This window comes from Hibiscus syriacus, unplaced genomic scaffold, assembly GCF_006381635.1.
Source record: "Hibiscus syriacus cultivar Baekdansim isolate YM2019G1 unplaced genomic scaffold, ASM638163v2 tig00110258_pilon, whole genome shotgun sequence".
Taxonomy (NCBI): Eukaryota; Viridiplantae; Streptophyta; class Magnoliopsida; order Malvales; family Malvaceae; genus Hibiscus; species Hibiscus syriacus.
In genome coordinates this window covers 523415-542760 of record NW_024062649.1, presented here as the reverse complement: position 1 = coordinate 542760, position 19346 = coordinate 523415, and the positions used below count along the sequence as shown (strand labels likewise).

At 29.6% G+C, this 19346-nt stretch overlaps 1 protein-coding gene across 1 annotated transcript; it reads left to right on the top strand.

Annotated features, from left to right (window-relative positions):
- Positions 1–16583: 16583 nt before the first annotated feature.
- Positions 16584–18017, top strand: LOC120115119 (xyloglucan endotransglucosylase/hydrolase 2-like). Its single transcript, XM_039135879.1, has 3 exons — positions 16584–16999; positions 17094–17287; positions 17375–18017. The coding sequence occupies exons 1-3, from the start codon at positions 16718–16720 to the stop codon at positions 17769–17771; spliced, it is 873 nt and encodes a 290-aa protein (XP_038991810.1). The 5' UTR covers positions 16584–16717; the 3' UTR covers positions 17772–18017.
- Positions 18018–19346: the final 1329 nt, after the last annotated feature.

Here is a 19346-nt window from a genome sequence, read left to right as displayed (position 1 = left end):
CATGACTGCAAAATTATACGAAAAAAATACAAAAAGTCATAAGGAATGTGCCTCAAGAGTAAAGAAAAACATGTCGCAAGAGTAGAGAAAATTTTATCACAAGGAAAAAATCCTTATCTAAAATTGAGAAAATTCAATAAAAAAACAAAAGACATAGTATAAAAATAATGAAAAAAATTATAATTATCTACTATCAACAATTAATATTAAAATTAGTGTTGCTATTGGTTAAACAAAGATTGAAAAGGAAGAGGAAAACAACAAAAAGATATTGAGAAAAAAAACTTAGATAAGAGAAAAGAAGACTTTTATGTACAAAGTTTAGGGATGTTAAAAAAAATCCCACCCAGTTGATCAAACATGTCGACTTGAACCTAAAATAGTCAGGTAATTCTTTAAAAAAAAATTATTTGATTTAGTCGGGTACCCGATCCATGATTTTTTTCGAGTAGTTAGACTTGGTCTGGGCCGAAATATTTTTATAATCAGGTATCCGGCCCGATATTTTTAATATATATAGTATAAATTATATTTTTATTTTATGTTCCTTAATATTTTTATATTAAATTAAATTTAAATCCCTAACTTTTTCTTATGTTTGTTTTATGGACTTTTAAGTTTTGAATTTTTCAATTTTCTTTATTAATTTGTCAAAAATGGGATACGAAAGAAAAAATACAATCGATTTTTTTAATGTTTTCTTTTTGCAAATAAACTTTATATATATATCCTTAAAACTAAATTCAAATCACTAATTTTTTATATAGATTGTATATTATGAACTTCTAAATTTTCATGTATTTCCTATGTGAATTTTAAAAAATAAATAAAAAAATACATAAATCGCGTGGTCGTGACTCGAAAATATGAGTACCTAAACTTAACAGACCGAGTAACAAACTAATAAATATACTACCTGAGCAACCGGGTACACGATACTTCACACACCCAAAAACGGGGTATCTGATTTTTAACACCCCTAACAAAGTTTGCATTAATATATATATATATATATATATAACTTGATCTACATAATGAATATTCTTTTTTTTGAAGTGAAATAATTAATATTTAAATCCATTTGTATTAAACTTACTCTGATAGTCCTAAATTCATGTGATATTTTGATCAAGTTTCGTCTTTTAATTTGAAGTTTAATCTTGATCTTGTTAATATACATATGGATAGATATCTATTAATAATTATATCTAATATTTTAATCTTCAACTAATTAAAAATATTCTATTAAAAACCTTATTAAAATTATATGTCTAAATTAATATATGGGATTAAGATTTTATTAATCAATCCATTTTGTTAAGATTTCATTAGCTGATTTTTTTAGATTATACTAATTATGTGATATTTTGTATCCTAAAATTTTATGTATTTGTAATGATGGTGAGTTTATCTCTTAGGCTTTCGATGAATATTGTATTTCTATTTCACATGATAGTTTTATATAAATACTTTAGATTATGAAATTAATTTTACAACAAATTTGATTCTTGAATAAATTTAAGGGTAACACACAACATATACCATTGAATTTTAGGCATTATATCGTTTATATCGTTGATCTTTCGATTTTTCCAATTATAACATTGAACTTAATTTTCGTTTCAATAATACCACTGAGCTATTAAATCACTAATGGCACAATGATGTGGCTGACGGATGTCGACTTAGACACCTCACCAAAACGACATCGTTTTGATCCTATTATTAATAGTTTAACGGCTCAGTGGTATAACTGAAACGATCAAAGTTTAGTGTTATAATTGATAAAATTGAAAGATCAGTGGTAAACAATACAACATCTAAAATTCAGTGGTATCTGATGTCGTTTACCCTAAATTTAACACGTGGTTGCAAAAGAATAGAGACAAATAATAGAATGGGCTTACACAAAAAGAAACCCGACAAATATTTACCTCGTTATGGGCTTGTCGGGAAAATAGAGAGTTGGGCAAAAGTACATGGATTTAAATTCAAAAGTGAGCGGAAAAAATCAATTTAACATGGATTTATTTTAACCCAATAATACAGAATGTTTGAATGAGCCATTTTACCCTTATTTTTTATTACAATATATTATATGTTAAAAATGTTATCAATCATTTGGGAATAAACATTAAAGTATCCTTGTAAATGTCGTACTTGAACTCAAGATCTCTAGAGATAACAATTATCCCTTTAACCACTAAGATTACTTGATTTGTGCACTTTATCTTCATTTTTAGACAGTTAATTTATTCCTTATTTTATAAGGAAAAATTACAAGTTAATAGATGGTCCAATTGCATTTTGACCCTCCTAAAATTATAAAGTTGTGATTCAATCCTAAAGTTATAAATTTAAAAGTTGATACAATATTAAAATTGCATCTTAACTCCCAAAAATTATAATTCAAGTTCAACCAGAAAAAAAAATCTATGACTTCGTCCATGCTAAAGTGAAAAAAAAAATGGTTGTCCATTGTTCCTATATATAATGGGGTAAGGGGAAAGTAAGATAGTAGGCCCGTAGAAGACCTCCGAATTATGAAATGCCCTCCGTAGGACTCGATCCCATGCTAAAGTGAAAGATTAGCACAATTACATCCAAATATGTTGAAAATATTTGTATATATTTCTTATAAACTCAAATTTAATTATTCAAAAAAAAAACTCAAATTTAACGTAAAACTTTCACAGGAGAAATAGATTAAATAAATCTAAATTAACAATATTTTGGAAAATAAATAACCTAAATCTTATCGATCATGATTTTATATTCAAACGATTTTTTTGAAAAAAAATATATATTTAAATTATATAAAAATTTAAAATTTTACAAAATTATGGCATCTCTCGGATCATACTGCATATGATAACCCTACAAGACAAGCTCAATAATGCAACTTCATATAGTCTTGAATTCTCCTATTGCTGCAAAGCTGATACTTTTTTTAAAAGATATTCCCAGCCAGCCAACTCATTCAAAAGGGAGGTATTTTCCTTTTTACGAAAAAGGATAATAAATTTTAAAATTCGAATTTAAACCTATGGTATATTTTTGGCTTAATTATAAATAAGTGTTCAAATTATATCGCTTTTTCCAAATAGGTACCCAAATTCTTTTTAGAATCAACGAGGTGCTTAACGTTTCAAACGTTACCATTTTAGGTGCTCGAACATAACAACCATTAAAAAATTCCGTTAAGTAATACATGTCACGCTCTAGCCATTTGAAATACCCTATTTTTCTAAAACTACAAAAAAAAGCTTAAATCCCTAACCTCCCTTGTCATCCGTCACGGTCAACGCCACCCTTGCCATCTCTCTGGTCAACCGTTGTCTCCCTTGTCCTTGTGCATGTCATTTGATCGTCTGGGAGTCGTGAATTTTGGGGGTTTGAGTTCGTCGAAGAATCGGTTTTGGATTGTGATTTTTGTTGTTTCTTTCGTCAGACATGGTGTTTATGGTCGGGTTTGGCTTGTCGTAGGATGGAGGTTCTAGTGGAGGTTCGATTGACGTCAAATAGTGACGTCTATAGTGAGTTTAGAGATTGAAATTGGAGTTTTTAAAGTTTTGAGGTTTTTAAAATTACCAAAATATGACATGTGACGCTTAATGGTAGAATTTAACGACCATTATTACCTGGACACCTAAAGTGATAACGTTTGTAATATTAGGAACATAAATGATTCCAAAAAAATTGGGCACCTATTTGAGAAAAGTGGTATAGTTGAACACTTATTTTATAATTAAGCATGTATATTTTAATAGTTTATATTATTATAAGGTAATATATATTCATAAACTCTCTTAGTTATCGATAATTCACACACACTCTATAGATGAAAGTGTTCAAATCTAAATCTTTTAAAAACAATAATATTTCATTGTATCATTGAGACTACTTAATGAGTTCATTTATCGAATGTTATATTTTAATAATTTTTATGAAGAATTCAAAATATCCCCCGTCATCTCAAATGTCTATCTCTCCTCTCACTCGAACTGTAGAGATAATAATAGCATCTTGTCATGGAACAAAAAAGTCAGTGACAAATTTACAAAATTGTTGGTGAAGGATGCCATCACTTTTGAGACATACGTATGTAGAGTAATTTGGCTGGCTATCTATAAACTAAAGTCTGATCCCTTTTTCATGTCATTGGACTAACCTCTTTGCCCATCATATCCTCTTTCAAAACTTTATTATTATAGTTTATTTTTTTATTAAAATTTAAGATAATTACAATTGATAATATATGTTTTAAATATTTTCAATCATTAAATAATAAAGACTCAAATTTTATGTGCAATCGCGGGTATTTGAATATGAGATCTTTAGGAACAATAACTATTTTTAACTACTGAAATAAATTGGTTTGTGTATTATTGTATGTTTATTTCTATGACTAGATTCTTCATTATTGATTAGGCATTCTTTTAAGTTGGTTTATTACTTTTTGAAATTAGTAGGGATAAATTTATCGAGTGCCATTAGTTGTTTGAGTATTGTTCTCCTTTAAGCAGTGGCAGACGCACTCATGGTTGAAGGTGGGTATTGAAATCTAGATTTTCTTCGATTACTCACATATTTTATTGATGGTGTCCATCCTAAAATTTTATTGTGTCTACCTTGAAATCTCAATTTTCTTCGATTAATGAATCATTTTATTGATGGTTTCCACCCTAAAACTTCATTTATACTTACCTCATTCAAGTTTTTTATACTGTTATCATTTATGTACCTATCTTCAAAAATATTTTTAGATCCGCCATTGTTTTAAGGTTTTAGATTCAAACAGTTACGCTTATAAAATATATGTTATTAATAGTTAAGAAAAATTATAAACATATATTATTTCTGCGAGTTTGATTGTAGGAGTTTGGGGCATAATTTGGCATAAAAAACCAGTGCTTGGGAAATTGCCTAGCTACATCAAGCATTCAAGCTTGAGATGGTTCCAAATTTCAAGACAGCTTGCAATCGAAAAACCAGCTAAAGATAAAATAATATTTTTTAATAGAGTTGAGGTTTATAAAGTAGTTTATGTTTAAAATTACTTTTAGACATTAACAATATATATATATATATATAATTATTCGAATTTAAATATTTTAAAAAATAATATTTTTCTTTTATCAGTGACATCGTTCAATGTATTTGAATTTAAAAAAAAATTAACAACGGCACGAATCATTTTTATTTTTTCAGTTGTCGTTTTGGAAAACTATATATACAACCAATGTAAACCTAAGATGGTTCCTATTAGAAATAATATGGAATAACTTATGCAATAAGCATTGTATAATTTGTCAAAATCTGAAAATGGGCTATTTATGTATTGTATCCTTCTATTTTACAAAAATAAGAAATTAGTCATTATATTTTAATTTATTATGATCTGATCATCGTGTATTATGAAAAAATCATTTTTTTTTCATTTAGTTTATTTTGAAGAAAAGGTTGGTATCATATATAGTTCAGTTTCATATAATATTAAATGTAACTATATTTTATACATAAAGAATTATCAAACAAAATCATGCCTAGCTCTCAAATATAAAGTATATGTTGAACTGGCATTTTGACCCAATGATTCAAGTCTACAAGGAAAAGAATTGTTTGCCCTTTGTCCTAGGTAATAAGGTTCCCCGTTTCCCACACACCTAAGCCAACAACAAAAAGTTATTTACCGTTGCTCCTAGTAAAAAATTGAAATCTTTTTAATCATCGGTATTTAATATATTAATTAACTAATCCACATCAAATATCACATAAGCATATTACGAGAATGACCTTTCAATCCAATTTACTTCATTCACAACGTTATGATTTAAATTGCTGACATTACTTAAGAGATATAGTATCGCTTCTCACCAGATCAACTAATTAATAAAATAATAACTTTCTTTCATATTTATAATTTTCATACGTTAGGTTTAAGATTCAAATCGAAAATATTTGAATGAGAATTATTAAATTCTAGCCGTTATATATTATTTCACCTTAGAGGTATAAGTAACAAAGTAGCAATTGTACAAAGTAGTTCTATTTAGAATATTAAATATCGAAACCGTGTGTGAAGTATCAAGTTAACATTGACTTAAGACATTTTTTCCTTCATTTAGGATTAGAAAAGTTTTTTAACGAGTCCTTAATCTTTGTTTTCCTGTTTTGTATGTGTATGCTATTCAATATAATACAAAACTCTTCTTTTTTTCAAAAGAAAATATTGAAATTTGAATAGCCCTATATAAGAGATATTTCATAATTTGGAGGTCTCTTACGGAAGCTGCTCTCAAACTGACGTTGAGGGTAACCTACTATCTTACCTCCCCTTACCCCATACATATGAGAAAAAGGGACAGCCAGTTTATAGAAGAGATATTTATTTTACTTTTTATGAGTGTTGGTGAAGGAACTCAAATTTCAAGAATATGTTGGCAAATTCCCCTTTGAAAAGGGCATGTCAATGATGATGATTTGATGACATTTCATAATGATAATGGTAAAAGCATAGTAACCAATCACGCGTCCAGTGTGACAGTCCAATTACAATTGGAATCTTTAAAGAAAATGCAATCATGAAAAGGCTCCTAGCTTTCACATTCACCGCCGAGCTCGCTTCTTTCTTGTTGTTGGGTTGGTGAATTACATATATTCAACCATTCCCCATTTATTTAGTACTATCAACCAACATTCATGGGAAAAGGTTAGCAATGTCACCTCAAACATTATATGTAAATTGAAGGTATAAATATTTATATCTATAAACGTTATCTATATATAATTGTTAGGAATAGACGTTAAATTTTATATCTAAGATAAATCCAACTATCCAAATTGAAGATCTAAATAGCCAGCACAACGGATTGTCAGTCGTTGGATCTGCTTTAAATCCAATGACCCCGTATGTATCATATCATATAATAATTTAAAATTTTCAGGTAATGTGATTATCTACCATATATTAATTAATGACAAGTAGACACAAGCAAACATACCTTTCCCATGCATTTCTTCAGCCAGCAAATATTCATACCTACTTGCCTTTGGATGGTATTTTGGAATTTATTATCTTCATATATACACCTCTCCCATACATTTCGTTCAACCACTAAATATTCATACCATCTTTCCTTACATAACCTTATGGGAATTTATATCTTCATATATGATACTTCTAGACCTGACAAACTTGACTTGAACCCAATTACTTGAATCGATTTATGTTGGTTAATGCTCAAAATACAATAATTTCATAATGATATTTAGTTCTATTTTTAATAGAATTGAATTGTGTGTTTGAAAAAACGTTGTTGCCCTCACTATTTAGTCTATAAATAGTGGACTATTTTTCTCATTTGATATATCCAAAAAGCAATTGTTTGCTTTAGAAACACTCTCATAGAGTGTTGCCTTGAGTTGAGAGGAGAGTAGTACCACCAAGTCCGCTCCATCCTTTGGTTGTACGGAATTTGGAGAGCCGTGTTATTCTCGGGGGTCATTCGTCCATTGTAGCGATAAACACATCGGGACAAATTCGCTTCTAAGGCAGTGGATTACCACAACATGGTTATCATTCTGATTGATTATTTTATATAATATTTTTCAGTCAGTGCTAACGCCTCGTTTTGCAGCAGTTTATATTTCCAACAATTTAGAAGTGAATTCTTACTGCTGCTAAATACGACAATAATTATTATTGTTCGTGTTGTGAATATGGATTCTATAGTCTACTAGAAAATTATCAGTAAGAAAATCAAATATGGATTGCACTGCATGAGATCGTGTCTCTGCTTTGCAAAGTTTGAATTCATTATACTTTTCGGAATGGTAAGAATCAAAAGGTTAGTACGATTGCATTCTTAATATTAAGAATGATTAATACGATACTTATTAGAAATGTTTTTAAACATTTGTAAGTAATGCAGTATCTGAATAATGCTCAGATTAAAAAATGCAATTATTACTTAAAACGACAAAATGCCATGTTTCCATGGTCTGCCTTATTTAATTCTTTATTATGTGTTTAAGAATTGTTTATTAAGATTTAATGACAAATTATTAAGCTTTAACAAAATTGTCTAAAGGTGGTAAATGGTAGTTTTATTCTTAGTGAATTGTTTCATGTTTCATGGTCTCCCTTATTTAATTCTTTATTATGTGTTTAAGAATTTTAATATGGTTGGTTCACGTACAATGAGTTGAACTATGAGACCGACAAACTATTGTTTCAACTTTTTAAAGTCTTGAAATATTTTTAAGGCAGGATATAATGTAAATCTATTAGATATATTTTGGTTTACTTTATTATGTGATTTTATTTATATTAAATGATTTCTAATTATATGTGGAGAAGAGTAACTATTTATTTTCATGTGGGGTAAGATTATTCAGTTTCTGAATATTAAGTTGAAAATAAATATCAACTATTTTATCATACTGATAATTTCTTTTGAGAAATTTAGAAAGACAACATGATGGTTGCAATTTTGGAGAATCATGAAGATGATGATGTTGAACGAGAAGATTCTCCAAATTGAATAGTTGTTAAATTTGAGTTTGGTTTCCATAATCTCTTGAAGATAAGGAACCAAAATCTTAAAAATAATGATGCAAAGAATGAAGTTGCATGCATGGTGAGAATGAACAAGTCTATTTGGAATTTTGATTCTACATGCGAGGTCAGATTATTTAGACTTGTTGCATGTTAATTATGTCTTTTAAATGTATGAATTAGATTGCATGAGCCTTTAAGCTAATCTTTAAAACTTAGTACATACTCTAAAATGAGATAAAACCACTAGTAAAGACTAAGGTAGTACTACTAAGGATGAGGTAGTAGTGCAAGCCCAAAATATGTATGCTTAATAAGACACTATTGTGAGTAAAAGAATCAAGCATAATTCTTTAAAGATACCTTAATTAAAGAAAGAGAAAACATATAAATGATTTATTGAAAAGTAGTGTGATGAGTATGAAAGTGCATGTCTATGATTGGTTCTATGAAAGACCTGGTACTTAAGCATGCCTAGTGCACCACATCGCTTTCATTGAAACTTACATGGTGCACTGTTCATTACTATGCTCACTATTTCAATTTTTAAAAAAAATACCATGACGAGTTAAAAACTCTTAAAACTTAGTGCATAAGTTAAAATAGTAGAGAATAATTTGGTTGAGTGGAATACCAAATTTAGTCATAATAAATAAAATATGTGATGGTCTCTTTAATGCTAATATTTTGAATATCATGAATGAGAATATGATAGACACTATTGCTACTAAAAGTGTGTTGTAGCTATTAAAATCTCTTTGAGTGATTTTCCTAAGTAGAGGAAAGAAAAGAGATAATCTATTTAAGAATTTGCGCTTAAATCTCTTGTTTTAAAATTGAGATCATTTGAGAATAAAATAATGTATAAACAAGATTTGAGTTGGTTAAAACATATTTTTATTGTGAAAACTAATAACAAACTTTACTCAAGTATTAATGAGTAAATGTGCAAGAGAATTTGTTTACAAGTTGTTCAAGACACTTATGGATTTTTTTTCATCCTAAAAATGTTAGAAATGTGCAAGTGTCTTAAATGATGATCAAAGTGAGAGAAGAAACTAATTGATCCACTTACTAAAGGTTAAAGTCAAAAATTGGTTCTTGATTCGTCAAGGGGATGGGTTTAAAGCCCATTGGTTGAGGAATTCATGGTGGATACCCAACTTAGTTATCTAAGTTCAATGTGGTCCAACGAAGCCATGAAAAGACTCATAGTATACATTTCTACCCACCTATCCCTATGACAAATAATGTACATGCACAGGATGAGCTTAATTGTTCTTAATAAATTTATAGCTCAGGCTTTGGATGGTCTTAGTGAGAAAGACTTGTTGAATTTATCGATTTTGGTTGAATATATATTCTTAATAAGTTCATAACCAGTGTTGAGTGAGTACTCCTAATCGTGAGGGACTAGGTGAAATTACCTCTTGAGATGATGAGTTTTATTAAACTCTTAATGAATTCAAACCCAAGAGTTTGGGAGTTCCTAGTGAAAAGGACATATTGAATTGGAGTTCCTAGTGAGAAAGACGTATTGAATTCACCGAATAATGATGTTGAATATTTATTCTTAATGATTTCTTATCCCAGAATTTGGGTGGTTCATTTAAAATGAACTTGAAGAAATTCACCTTACCTATTGTGAGTTTGAGTTGTTGTAAAAGCTCTTAATTATTTCATAGCTCAGTTTGAGTGGTTTATGTTGAGATAGACCCGATGAAATAACCTACGTAAATGAGAAGGATTAGCCACCTTCTACGTAAGTGAAATTACCTCTTGTATATACTATTTGTAGACACATCGAGGACTTTGGTGGATGAAGGGGTTACTTGTGTGTTATGAGTTTACCCTTATTTTAGTAAGTTCAAGACTAGTTTCACTTATCTAAGAGAAGAATTGTTCATCATCCCTATGTACGAGTTCAAGATACGTTCACTAATACTTAAGCAATAAATCTCGATATTGTTCTTCTCGTGTTTTAACTTCAATGCTCTCATTTTTATGAAAGAATTATTTCAAATTAGCGGGGGATTGTTGGTTAATGCTCAAAATATAATCATTTTATAATAATATTTAATTATATTTTTAATATAATTAAATAAATGATGTTTTTACCTTCACTATTTAGCCTATAAATAGTGGGCAATTTTTCTCTTTTGATATATCCAAAAATCAATTGTTTGCTTTAGAAACACTCTAATAGAGTGTTGCCTTGAGTTGAGAGAAGAGTAGTACCACCAAGTTCGCTCCATCTTTCGGGTGTAAGGAATTTGGAGAGCCGTGTTAACCTCAAGGGGCCATTCGTCCATTGTAGCGATACAAACATTGGAGCTAATTTGCTTTTAAGGCAATGAATTACCACAACACGATTATCATTCTGATTGATTATTTTATTTAATATTTTCCTGTCAATGCTAATGCCTCGTTTTGTAGCAGTTTATTAAATTGGTTTTCAATTTATTTAAATCAAATTATGAAATATTAATGAATTAATTGCATCACAAATCCCCAATCTATGATCCTTATTTCAAATTAGTCCCTAAACTTTTAAACATTTTGATTTCATCCTTAAACTATAACTATTATTCTAGATCAGTCCTCAAACTTTTGAACATTTCATTTTCATCCCCAAGTTATGATCTTCATCTTAAATTGGTCCCCAAACTTTTTAAATATTTCGATTTTATCCTAAATTATTCGTATATACTAATCACATCTCTTGCTAATAAAATCGTTAGGCAAGTTATATTATTATATGTTTGAAAAAAAATAAAATTTAGGTTAAACTATAGTTGAAATGGATTACATATTTGGATGGATTTGGGAATGCAATTGAAATATCTAAAAGTTTATGGACCAATTTAGAATGAGATTCATAGTTTAAGGATGAAATTAGAATATTTAAAAGTTTAATGACTGATTTGAAAAGAGAATCATAGTTTAGAGACATATGATGCAATTCATTATTAATTTAATATTTTACTTTGGAACTACTAAAATAACTTTCCAAAATTATTAAATTAATTTAAAAATTATTTTAATTCTTTTGTATATGAAAAAAATATAGTTATTTAAAAAAATTTAATATAAAAATATCTTATTTTTATACTACACAAATAACTTAGTTTAAATATAAAGATATCTATTTTATTTATAATTTAAAATTAAAATATTATCGATGATATAATAATATGATATCATTTATAAATATGTTTAGAATAATATTTATTCAAACATAAATAGTATATTATTATTACTTTTAAGTTTAATAAAAATATTATATTTATAATTAAATGTTAAGTATCTAATTTAAAATTTTAATAGATAATTAAATTTATAATTAAATTTTTTATTTTTTAATAAAATATACCGTATCATAAACTTTTCAGTCCGGATCAATACAAAAATATCACAAACTCTAACGTATCTTATAGGTGGAATTTGAATTAAATTATAATCTGTAAATGATAATTGAATTTGAATGAAATTGAACACAAATGATAAGATTTAAAAAAAAACCAATTTTCTATAAAATATATATATATATATATATATATATATATATATATATATATATATATATCAATAATTTTATATATACTTGATTTAACTTATACCTGATTCAACTTGAATTGACCTAAAGATCCAAAGTTGACCAAACAGAAAATAATTGATCGGATATTAATATGACATGAATATCAACTGATCCAATTTGATCCGACCCGAAATTAATCGATCCTATATTGACCCGACTTGATACTCGAACCGACCTGACTTACTATAGACCCAAATAAAACTGAAACCTGAAATGACCCGATCTAACTGGTACCTGACCCGACTTACTATAGACCAGAATAAAACCGAAACCTGAAATGATCCAACCTGACCCGAGTTAAGTCTAAACCGAAATAATCCGAACTAAAATGACCTAAACCGAACACGATTTGAATGACATTTTTGCCACCTCTAACTTCTAAACTAAATTCTCATTATTTTTTTAGCATGTCAATTTTATGATTAATCATTGATTAAATGCACTCATAAGGAATTATCGTAAATTTAATTTTTTTTAAGATAATATTGTTAAGAGAGATAATCATAAATCTCAAACTCGAGTGACCTAAATCAAGTCTACCAATTATTTTCAATGTAATCATTACCTGTGATTTTTCGCAAATATTCTAATACATCAAACATTGGTACAATGCACGTACCTTTTTTGAATAAAAAATAATGTTGAGGTCCTTAAATTTAAACATTTGAAAAAGGGATGGTCCCAAAACGGATAAAGGCTATCGCAAGCACATTTGAAAGAGCTGTAAATAATGAGACAATAGGAGCCAAACTATGAGCTGTTCAAGGCTTTTGCTTTGATTTAAATTGAATACTAACCTCCAATCAATACCATTCATGCTTGCAAGCTTTGCCTACTCAGTTGGGAATTCTAATGCTGTTGGATTTTTATTTTAAAAAGTATTGTATTACTTTATAACCTAATAATTTAAAAAAATCACCATCTAGTGAGAAATAATTATTATCTCAGGTAAAATTAAACTTCTTTTTCAATTTTAATGACAAAAATGACATGTTTGTAACAATAATTTAATTGACTGACTAAATTATAATTTTTAGAAAGAAAAAAAAAGATGGCATATTTGTAAATGAACTCCTAATTGATTGACTTGGAATGCAGTTTACCCTAAATTTAATTACTATTTTGTAGTAATTCAATAAAATTAATGACCCATTTTATATGTTTTGAAAGTTTAGTGATCAAAACAATCATTTGAGTATAGTTTAATGACCCCCTAATGTACTTTACCCTTAATTTTACTCTTATGCTAATCATCTAGTATTTTTTTTATTAGTGGGTGATTATAAGGTACCATATTATTAAATTGTAGTTGCAATGCAATGTAACAATCGTATCGTAATTTTTTTAAGGTCATCATGACACTTCAAATTGCAACCGTAACATAAAACGTAGTTATTTTTAGGAGGGAAATCACGTCGTAAAGTCCGCAACATCTGCAACCGCGACGAAAGTTGCAACCGTAATTTAGTACTATGTAAGGTACTATTTGTTCAAAATTTTATTAACCAATTGATAACATAAACACACTATGTAAATATAACTACTCGACTCTAGAAAGAATAATATTCTATTTGACCAAATATCACTAAAACCGTTTGATGGGTTTGTAGTCGTTTTTTTTATATAGTGCACGAGGCATCTAGGGTAACAAAACAAAGTGAGGAATAAAGGGAGCAATCATGGAGTTTGGAATAAATATGTAACCTTTTTTTATTCATGTCGGAGCCGATTTGCTTTAATTGGTCATTATTTTTTAACAAGAATAATCTGAATGATATAATAATACATGTTTTAGGGCTAATGTGAGTGTAATTATGGAACCCTAATTGCAATCCAGCAAGACAGCATATGCTAGATGATGGATTTATATAATATTAGCTCTCATCAATTATGGTCCATCATTGCTATATAATGATACGTTATTATTTTAATCATTTTCTTTTTACATGTGTTAAATTATATAATGCGATTTAATAATTAATCCATATTGTTTTAGGTCTCATCAATTATGGTCTAATTTAATCGTTTTTATCTTTATAATTAATCTATATTGTTTCTATAAAAGATAATTAATCCATATTGTCCTTGTCCAGTTTGCACTATGATAAAAATTAAAAAAAATTAAAGTATAAAAATTAAGGGTAAATTACACAAATGGTCCCTCGACTATAGTGCACTACATTGTTGAGTCCTTTGACTAATAAAACTTATAAATAGTTCTTCGACTATAGGACGATGCTTTGTGAGTCTCTCGTTATTAGAAGTTAAAAAATGATCACTTGACTATTTATAAGTTTCAAACTCGTCATTTTTTATTAAAAAATGGCGGCCTTCTGAGCGGGACGTCAACCTGCTAACTAGGATATGATAAAATCTGATTCTAAAATCGTTTGAGATTTATTTTATAAATCAAGTGTCCGTTTACAATATGTCTTTGAGTTAGTGCTTAAAAGCATCAACGGTGCCAGTATACATCATTAAAATATGAATTATCATATCACAATCAGTAAGTTAACGTCCAACTTAGACAACCATCAATATTTTAACAACAAAGGATGATTTTGGAATATATGAATAGTCGGATGACCATTTTATAACTTTTAATAGTCGGAGGAGTCTACAAAGTAACATCCAATAGTCCGGTGATCACTTAATAATTTTTAGTAGTTGAATGACTTAAAAAACAATGCTCTATAACCGGGGGACCATTTGTGCACTTTACCCAAAACGTAAACCCACAATTTATGGTTAGTACAAGGATTATTTAAAAAAAATTAACTTTTCTTTTTTTCTTTTATCAAATATTGGAGCCGCTGATAGCAATTAAAGCTGCAGTGTTATGCCATGAAAGCAACGTGACGAGTTTAACACATCTTTTTCTAATAATAGTAACAATTTTTCTTAATTTTGCTACTGAAAATCTGTGATTGTTGTTGACCATTTTAATTTGATTACAATTTTGTTTGAACTATAGTGAAATGGAAAGGAAATTAAAATTACATGGACAAAATTAAAAATTTAGAAACTTTGTTGTGAAATTATACTTATCAAATTCTTATAAATAATGAATTTATATTATAAAAAAATAAAATAAAATAAAAAAATATAACAAAATTATCGATAACTACATGTAATTTTACCAATGTCGAAACCCTAAACTCTATACTGCCCTAATCATCAACATTAAAAAATAAAATCACAGATTAAATGTTCCAACATTGGCTATATAATTTACAACACTTGACAATTTTCTTCATGCTAAAGTCAACAAATTGTCTTCAATGATGGACATTATAATCTTGAGTGAAGATTTTCCTTCAACCTCTCAACTTGTTTTTATTGGTATGTTCAATGGTTCGAGGGTTTAAAATAATGACAAAACTTATCCAAGAATTTGAAACGTGACGAGTGGTATATTCAAAAATATTTTTTAGGGTGAGTACATACATGTTAACATAACATTTTTAAATAAGATGAGTACAAATAAAATTTCAAGGTGGGTACTATTAGTAAAATAAGAAGCTAAGAAAAGAAAATTCAGATTTCAGAATGATCACGAAAAAATTCAAGATAAACACTATCAATAAAATAAATAATTAATCGAATAAAATTCAAATTTTAAGGTATACACGCAAGTTGTGGATCAGCCACTGAATGTGACGCATATAGATACAAAAAGACCATGCACAAAGGTCAAAACCAATGGTAGATCAGATATTGACAACAAAACCTAGTGTTCTCGTGACACTCTTAATTATTATTTTAAAGGCTATTCCCAATTTGAAAGGTAAGAAAATATCCGTTGAAACCAATAAGCATGTCCAAGTCAAGCTAAATCTTGTGGATAATAATTAATTTTAAACATTTATTTTTAACGAAAAATTCTTTAGGTATTAAAAATTAATTATGAGTAAAATTTATACACTTATTTTTATATTAAGTCTTTAAAATAATTTCTAAATAATTGTTCAATCCTTATTTATACGTAGGAAAGAAAGTAAGATTAACCTTAAAAAAATGAAATAAAAAAATGTTGGTCCATATAATAATTTTTTCAAATTGTGGGATGTAAGAAAGAATATTTAGGTACATAGCAAACGGTGAAAGGGTAAACGTTACAAAATAATTAGTGGTCCACCGTGGAACTAAAACACCGATTCCCCAATAACCGAGTTGTCATCCACCACCAATAAGCAAACAAATCATAGTGAAGGGACCCCTACCCTTTAGCTTATTTCCCTAGAAACACCATCATCGTACGTAGTTTCTCTCACAAAATTCCAAATCAAAACCACTTTTTTTTAAATTCTCTCTCTTTATTCATATACTTTGATTTCCATTTTTGCTAAAACCCAAGAAAAAAGTTTTCAAAATCACCCTTTCCCCAAAGGCTCAAAACAAAAGCTCCCAAACTTCCAGCTTTGATTCCTATTTTATGCTAAGCTGTCACCAGCTTTAGTTATTATTGCCTCACCTCCACACCAATCTCTCCTATATAAATCATCCTCTCCGAGTTATCTTCTTCAGCTTTTCTCTCATTCATTCTCTAATTTCCAGATATGGGTTCTTGTTCTGGTGTTGTTTCAATGGCTTTCATGGCCTGTCTGGTCATAAACTCTTTGGTATTCGTTGCCCATGGTGCTGACTTTTACCAGGATTTCGATCTAACGTGGGGTGACAAAAGGGGCAAGATTTTCAATGGTGGGAAGCTCTTGTCTTTGTCGCTGGACAGGGTTTCAGGGTCTGGTTTTCAATCCAAGAAAGATTACTTGTTCGGGAGAATCGATATGCAGCTCAAGCTCGTGGCTGGCAACTCGGCTGGCACGGTTACTGCTTATTATGTATGTTGACAACTTGACATATGTATGTATGCATGCATGCATGTGAAAAAGGAAGTGTTTTTAAATATTGTTGTCTTGTTTTGTTTGTTTGCAGCTGTCTTCTCAAGGGCCAACGCATGATGAGATCGACTTTGAATTCTTGGGGAATCTTAGTGGTGACCCCTACATCCTGCACACCAATGTCTTCACGCAAGGCAAAGGGAACAGAGAACAACAATTCTATCTATGGTTCGACCCAACAAGAAACTTCCACACATATTCCATCATTTGGAAGCCCCAACACATAATGTAAGAGCACCCCACACCCACCAATAATGTCTTTTTACCTAAAAAAAGAGCACGGTTGTTAATGTTGTTGCTGTTATGTTTTGTCAGTTTCTTGGTGGATAACATTCCCATCAGAGTATTCAAAAACGCCGAAGCTATTGGTGTACCGTTCCCCAAGAGCCAACCCATGAGGATATACTCGAGCCTGTGGAACGCCGACGATTGGGCCACGAGGGGCGGATTGGTGAAAACCGATTGGACAAAGGCACCCTTTACCGCATACTATAGGAACTTCAATGCCAAAGCTTGTGTGTGGTCGGGAACGGGTTCGTCGTGTGCCACGACGAAGTCGGTTTCCGACGGTGTATGGGAGACCAACGGGCTCGATGCACCGGGAAGACGGAGATTGAGATGGGTTCAAAAGTACTTCATGATTTACAACTATTGCACCGATTTGAAACGTTTCCCTCAAGGTGCTCCGGCCGAGTGTCACCACAGGTTCTGAAGAAGAATCAACGGAGGGTTTGGGGATGTAAAATAGTTTGATGGTTTGCATATTCTTTTATGCTTTCTTCTCTGTGTTCGAGTTGCACTCAACTTGATGCTTAGGGGTCGAATAAGTTGTTTTTATTCTTTGTTTTTTATGTATTTTCTTTCTTTCTTTTGTTGGTTTTAATTTAATCATCTTGTGAGGTCGAAACTAGCTGTAAATCCTCTGTTTCTGGTAATAAATTTTTTCTGTTTTGAATATGAAAATAACCCTGCAATTAAATGTATTTATATTGGTCATGTATCCAAAGACCGATGTGTAGCTTGTTGAAGTTGAAAATAGCTTTCCCCAAGCAATTCTTCCCCTGGCACATACGTTATCTCCCGTGACCAATGCTGGACTTTTGATCTCTTCTTTTTCCTCGTATTGGACAGGCTTCTTTATTAGAAAATTCCTTTTCAACTTCAACCCGACCTAATAAAAAGACTCAATTTGACACTACTCGAAACACAAACATAGTGAAAAAAATATGGGTAAACTATACGTGTGACCACCGAACTATGGTCATAAACTATTTTGACCATAAATGTTTGAAAACGATCAATCAAGCCACCAATTATTTAAATTGTTCAAGCTAATGTCTGTTAATTTTTAACATAGGTGATGACGTGACAGTTAATAAAATTGACATAATTATATATTTGGTCCTTATCAATTTAGTTACTATTTTAATCCAATTAAATAAATTTAGTCCTCCAATCCGGAGGTGTCATGTGTCACTATATAATTAGAGATTGAATTGAAATAATTTTAATATTTTCATGAAATAATTTTCTCACCAATCAAGTGGATACACGTGTCACCACTTGTTATATTAAATGAGAAAGAGCTTGCGCGTGGAATTAAACCAGGGACGTCGCTCGCCCCTGGTCATGCCCTTACCACTACCACTAGGCCAAACCACTCATTTGGTTTGAATTTGCACAAACTTTTATATATTGTATTTGAGGTTATTTCACACAACTTTTTATAAATTAACGGACATAAAGACTTTATTGAGCCATTTAAATAATTGGGTGGTATGATTGATCGTTTTCAAACGTTGGTGGTCAAAATAGTTTATGACCATAGTTCGGTTGTCACCCATGCAGTTTACCCAAAAAAATATCTATCCATATCAAACCTTTTTTCTATTAATTAATATGTGGTAAATACAAGATAATATCCATTTAAAGATAACTTTTAACTATTTGACATTGAACGCTCATATTCCTTGACATTGACATTCCTGGTGCTCAAACCTAAGATCTCAAGGAATAACAACAATTCTTTTACTACCGAGATCGTTTGGTCCATGCATCCATATTAAACCTAAATAAATTAAAATCCATCAAATACATATTTCTTTTACCTTCCCTAACTAATAAGGTAGTAGTCCATTAGGGTCAATAATATTATACATTTTTTATAATCATATATTCAAATGAACTTTAGCCCTAAATATTCAAATGATTATAATTAATTACAGATTTATTTCAGTAACAATGATAACATCTATCTCAACAAAAAATAAATTAAGTATGAATTCCA

Excerpts from the sequence above, each read along its gene's own strand:
- LOC120115119 (XM_039135879.1), top strand. The coding sequence starts at position 16,718 with ATGGGTTCTTGTTCTGGTGTTGTTTCAATGGCTTTCATGGCCTGTCTG. Across the intron at positions 17,000-17,093 it reads GCACGGTTACTGCTTATTAT|CTGTCTTCTCAAGGGCCAAC; the intron begins GTATGTTGACAA and ends GTTTGTTTGCAG. Across the intron at positions 17,288-17,374 it reads TGGAAGCCCCAACACATAAT|TTTCTTGGTGGATAACATTC; the intron begins GTAAGAGCACCC and ends ATGTTTTGTCAG.